Source organism: Coptis chinensis, chromosome 5 (assembly GCF_015680905.1).
Source record: "Coptis chinensis isolate HL-2020 chromosome 5, ASM1568090v1, whole genome shotgun sequence".
In the NCBI taxonomy this organism is placed as follows: domain Eukaryota; kingdom Viridiplantae; phylum Streptophyta; class Magnoliopsida; order Ranunculales; family Ranunculaceae; genus Coptis; species Coptis chinensis.
In genome coordinates this window covers 25,518,539-25,524,582 of record NC_141460.1, presented here as the reverse complement: position 1 = coordinate 25,524,582, position 6,044 = coordinate 25,518,539, and the positions used below count along the sequence as shown (strand labels likewise).

Here is a 6,044-nt window from a genome sequence, read left to right as displayed (position 1 = left end):
TGGCACATTTGAATGGGTCGGGTGAACAACAATGGAGCACCATTTGGCAGGCCATTACCTATTAGTGCGATGCTAAGGAAATACATTTCACGTGGGATGACGCAAAAACATCAGGACCTACTAGATGGTAAATTTGATGATGGCTAATGTGTATATATATCTAATTGTCTATATTGGTTTTTCCTATGTTATTGTTGTTCTTTGTTATTTATGTATAATATATTCTGTTATAATAACTTTCTATTCCAACAATCCAACCCTAATTTTGCTCATGGTTCTTTGGTGATTTCTTTCTTTATCTATTGATACTTCGAGGACTAAGAATCATTTAGTTTGGGGGTGCTTTAAACCTGTAGCAAAAATTAGGCAACTTGTAGACTATATATAGTTTCTAGTTTCTTGTTAGTGAATGTATTTAGTGACAAAGTCTTATTTCATTTTCGATGATGAAAATCATCTAGAAATCTCACATTACCATTAGTATTAGCATTAGCATTCGAATTAGAATTTGTTGTTAAGAAACTTAAGATAATATGTACGCAATAGTTTTTACATCTTTTCATGAGTATTCATGCACTAAGTATTATCGATTGTACATAGCAGCAAGTTTCTGGAATCCACGGTTAGTCTACTTAAATTATCAATCCTATTAGAATCTAACCAAAAAGCCTCGATATGTGTGATATGTGAGTAATGACATAGAGGAGTAGTTTTTCCAAATAGATAAAATCACGTGTCTACTTACTTGATCACCATCTGAACCATAGGCGAGAATTTAGGCCGTCTTTGGATCGACATAGCTAAAAATTCATACCTGTTACAAATTTTACCGCTAGTCACTCCACTGAACTTTTCATCAACGTAACCCTTTCACTTTTATCAAAAATTCCTTACCCATCTATTTATCCCAAATAAAATAAACCAACCTAGATGATGAGTATGAGAAATAGGATTAAATGTAGAAAAATAAAGAGAAAGACTTGTCCCAAATTAGTTACTTGCCTCAGGAAAGAAAAAAAAAAGTTAGAATGAGATTTTCTTAAGCTTTTGAAAAAAATAAAAATAAATAAATAAATAAATTTAGAACTCAAAAAACTTAAGAGCAAAGTATGGAAACTCATGTAGAAGTAGGAAAAGAAAACAAAGATTTCTCTAGTGTAAATATCTTGAAGACCTTATTCTCTCATACTTGTTATTTTTAATTTTCCATTTCCATTTTCTTTTACACTACCACCTAAGCCCCACAATACCTAATAAAGACCTCTAGCTCAATTAGGAGTAGGATGGTGTGATAATAAGTAGTAGATGTGATTGATCGACCTCTGCTCCTCTGTTTGTCATTGAGATGTGAGGAAATGTGTGCCACTGCACACTAGAGTTAGCGAAACCCGAGTGGAAAAATTAAGAGCAAATTTGTGTTTCGACACATACCTGTGAGAACCTATTTAGGGATGCTGTCCAAAGGATCTAGAAATGGCCTTGCTTGTACAGTTCAATGTAAGGTTTACTCTATGCATGTTCATATATAGATGTTTTAATTATTGTATGCATATTAACTTGAGTTTTAAAGGAATTAATCCTCGTTCCCCCACTAGGGAGCGAGATGTATAGATATCTGAGATAAATTTAGCAAACAAGCTTTTGTTACTGAGTCGTTGTAGTATAGATGAAGTTTGTGAGTATCTTCTCTAGAAAACTTTCACGAGGCTATAACTCGTCCACTAGGGAATTTCAAGTGGTTTAAGGTCTTGTTGCATACGGTCAATGCAACCGCACTCTGCAAAATGAGAATTAGCTTAGGACTGCACATTTTTAGCCACTTATCTGTATATATGTCTCTTCTTTGCTTGAGGGCAAGCAAAGTGTTGTTTGGGGGTGGTGTGGTAAGCACCCAAAATTGTATTATAAAACCATGTAGAGACGTAATATTTTGGTTAATTATGTATTTAATAATCATGAAATAATCGTATTTTCATGCTTTTGCAGGTTTGGACAACCAACGTAAAAATGATGATAAAGCCAATATTTAAGCACGGAATAGTGAGTATACGTAAAGCTTTCCGATTAAGCCCATGTGAAGCCCAACAAAGCCGGACTAAAGCCCAAAGACTCAAACAGGACAAAATCAAGTCAGAAACGGGATTATGTGCACATAAGTATCAAACTTCCGAAGCTTATATCTTTTGAACCAGGACTCTGAATTTGGCAAGTGAGCTACTCAAACGATCAGTGCAACGAACTCTACGCAAAGGCGGGAAGTTGTAAAAATGCCAAAAGACCGGCCCGCCACTAGACCAAGCACGTGGACCCACATTGCGGGCCCACAAGATTGGATGAGTCATCATGTCCCAAGTCAAGCTCACAAGTCAAACAAATAATTGGCACCACATGACACCTTGCATCTCATTAATTAGCAAGACTTGACTTTGGATTCTAGTAATAGTGATTATTTTATCTTGGTTTAGTTTTAGATAGGATGGAATTTAATGTGGGAGGTGGCTTCACGTGGGATGGAAAATAGAATGCTCTCATATGTAGTGAATTGGGAAATGAGAGCATTCATTCCATGTTCATGCATTTTTCATTTCTAGCTAAGCTTAGTTTTTTTCGGTGTAATAGTGTTAATGGCTACTTTAGTTTTTCTCTAAATAAAATCTTGTTCTTTGAAGTTTAAAATTCAGTTCTTTATACTCTTCTTCTCTTCTTCATTTTAAACATATCATACAATCAAACATATTGCATACAACTCCAAGGATCATGAGCTAAAACCTTCCTTTGTGGAGGGTTAATGATACTCATATGAGGAACAACTTTTGTTATTGATTTATAGTTATTTGTTTAGGACAAATAAGCTAGACTTTATATCCTACCCCAAAATGGTAGTTGGTGTAGAGTCTAGTTAGGAATTGAGGTGATTTATTAGAGATAAGTCATTGCTTTTGTTTCTCATACTAGCAATATGATATTAGAGATAAGAACATATTGTTAGGGATCAAACTCTAATCTTTATTAAGATTTGTCTATGAATTCCAAGAAAGATTAGAGATACAATAAACTAGATTCAAGCAATAAAGGTTTTTCTTCACATGAGTGGATTTAACTCTCCACACCTTTCCATCTATCCATTTCATTTTTTTAGTGGTACATGTTTACGTAACTTTTAACTTAAGATATCTAAATTCAAGCTAAGTAGTTTTAATATTACTCAACCATCAAAAATCCTTCTCACTAGTTTCCCTTAAACAAACTCTAATTGTAATGCTATTCTAGTCTTAAATTGGAACGAAACCCTTACTCTAATAATACACACAAAGAACATGAGTAAAGAACTTGAGTTAGTACCAAAACGGATAAAGAAACTTCAATTCTTTACCCCGCAAAAGTGTTATCATCACTTAGCCTTCAATAAATGACTAACCTCTTCATTGACTTTTAGCCTTTTATCAGGTGCCATGCGCCTTGGTCTTTGCATGACAGGTTTTGCTATAAGATCCACATCAAGATCATGATGATGGCATGCTATGTCTAGACTGATTATAGTCATGTCATCTATGCTCCATGCGAAAGTTGTGCTATTTTTCTTTAACAATTCTGTCATGTCATTTCTATCAACCTCGGAAAGCTTAGTTGATATGAAAGTGGTATGTTCTAGACTCATTCCAATCTGAACTTCTTCAAGTTTATCAACAGTAGGAAGGTCTTTTTGTTTCTCATCTGAAATGGATGTGGATCTATATAGTAATTACTACTGCTGTGGAGTGTCCTGAATCACACTATTCGCATGAACCACTAAAGGTTTATAGTCATCTAGTGCTTTGTCATGACATATTTTGGATTCCATCTGATCACTCTGGATTTTATAGATTCCTTAACTGCATGGAAACTTTACTGCCTGGTGGAAAGTGGTTATAACTGCCTGCATCTGGTGGATTCAATCTCTACCCAGAATTGCATTATATGGAGAGTGACAATTCATCAGCAAAAAATTGATTTCAACCCACTGGTTTCCGACTGTTACTGGTAGACGTATAGCTCCTATCGGAATAGTTGTTGTTCCATCAAACCCAACAATAGGGTTTTCTTCCAGAATGATAAGCTCTAGTGGCAACTTCATTTCTACATAAGCTCTAGAAAATAAAACACTTACAGAGCTTCCAGTATCTAGCATAATTTTTTGAACCCTCCACATTCCAATGAATTCTGATATCATCACAACATCATAATGTGGTTGAAATACTCCATATAAGTCACGATCACTAAAGGATAAGGGTTTAGGTTCATATGTTTCTGCATTGTCACCTTTAAGAAAATCAATTCCGTCGACTCTGTTCCAGTCCATTAGAAAATTGAATTTTTGTTTTTTCTCAAACTTCCGCTGATTATTTGAAATGGAATCAAGATGGGCATGTCCAGCCTTGATGACCATATGTTTGGCAAACTTCAGTTGTGCTGCTTTCTTTATGAATTCATCCAACTTCTTGTCATCAACTAAGCGCTGAATAGCACTTCAAACAATTCTGTAGTCGTTTGTAGTGTGACCAAAATCATCATGAAATTTGCATCGTTTGGATTTATCTCTGATGTTGGCTGTATCTTCAGGTAATGGCCTTGGCTTATAAAGAAGATTTTGCCCCTTTATTCTTTCAGAAACTTCAGAATGTTTCATCGATAAAAGAGTGAAAATCTTTTCTTTTTTATTTGGCTGGTTAGGCTTGGAGTTCTGTCCGGAATGGAAGTTGTTCTGCTTGCTTCTATCCTGTCCTTTATTGTTGCTGGAGTTCCGTCCAGACTCTTTTTTGTTTTTCTGAATATTTTCTTCTCAAAGTTGCCTAGCTTTGAGATCATCTTCAACTCGTGCAAACTCTTCAGCGTGATCAAACAATACAGACTTAGGGTAAGGCTGGTGTCTAGTTAGCGAATTGTATAGACTGCTACGATCATATCCTATGGCATCTTCGAAAGCTTGGATGACAAACTTGTCAGATGGAGGATCAGTAACATTAAGTAAAGTTTGAAACCTTTTGAAAAAATCCCTGATAGATTCTCTAGAATTTTTTATGAGATTAAATAAGGCAGCAGAATCCTGTTTAATCTCACAATTATATTGATAGTGATCAACAAATTTCTTAACTAATTCTAGGAAGTTTCTAATTGATTTGGATGTAAGAAAGTTAAACCATACTAAAGCATCACCTTTGAGAGTGGCTAGAAACAACTTGCAGAGCAGTGCATCATCATTTTCCATAGTCATTCGGGACCAATAGTAAAACAGATGAGTGTATGGATCTCCATTCTCTTCATCATACATTTTGAAGTCAGGCTTCTTGAAGTTCGTAGCGCGACAATAGTTATGAATGCAATATGAATGATAGGGTTATATACTAAAAGCATTACTTTTGTATTAACTCTAATTCTTTATATTTTGAATGAGAATCATATGGGCAAATGTTATGCATATTATATATGTTATTAGTTATATGCATACGTCTAATATTTGATGTTGTAGATGATATGGTGTGTGGTGACACACAGAAGATCATATCATCAGTACCTTATAAAGTATAAGTAAACGTTCACAACCTAGATGGATTTGGACAAACCATTGGTATGGTTGTAGTACAATCTGGTATTAGTCTATCTTGACTATAGGATTACACTAGTACACTTTGTGTGTATTGAACATGACCAAGTGAGGTTGTTTCTCTTTATACTGACTATATAAGAGAACAAACACCTCTGTTATTATGGATGCTTGTCCTTTTAATCCGGATATAATAATTGGCACTTACGTGCATTGTACATTGTTTTAAATCATCAATGAGTGAGATTCATTTGTGAATCAACAAACTCGATGGATTGGGTAATGACATTATATGTAAGGTGTGCTGTTGATTATAGAAGGAATCCGTGACCCGCAGGAAGTCGGGCTGATGATGTCCCCTTGAAGAGCTCATAAGGATTGTCATGTAAACCCTGCAGGTGGATTTAATCTGACATGACAATGAGGTTGAGTGGTACTACTCAAGGACATAAAAAGTTGATTA

General features: G+C 35.1%; 2 protein-coding genes across 2 annotated transcripts; both read right to left on the bottom strand.

Annotated features, from left to right (window-relative positions):
* Window positions 1-3,391: 3,391 nt before the first annotated feature.
* On the bottom strand, window positions 3,392-4,426 carry LOC147497180 (uncharacterized). Its single transcript, XM_086562792.1, has 2 exons — window positions 3,943-4,426; window positions 3,392-3,714 (listed from the first exon to the last, which is right to left on the bottom strand). Exons 1-2 carry the CDS (start codon window positions 4,424-4,426, stop codon window positions 3,392-3,394), a joined length of 807 nt encoding a protein of 268 aa, XP_086418918.1.
* Window positions 4,427-4,819: 393 nt separating this feature from the next.
* LOC147497179 (uncharacterized) lies at window positions 4,820-5,308 on the bottom strand. Its single transcript, XM_086562790.1, has one exon. The coding sequence runs from the start codon at window positions 5,306-5,308 to the stop codon at window positions 4,820-4,822; it is 489 nt and encodes a 162-aa protein (XP_086418916.1).
* Window positions 5,309-6,044: the final 736 nt, after the last annotated feature.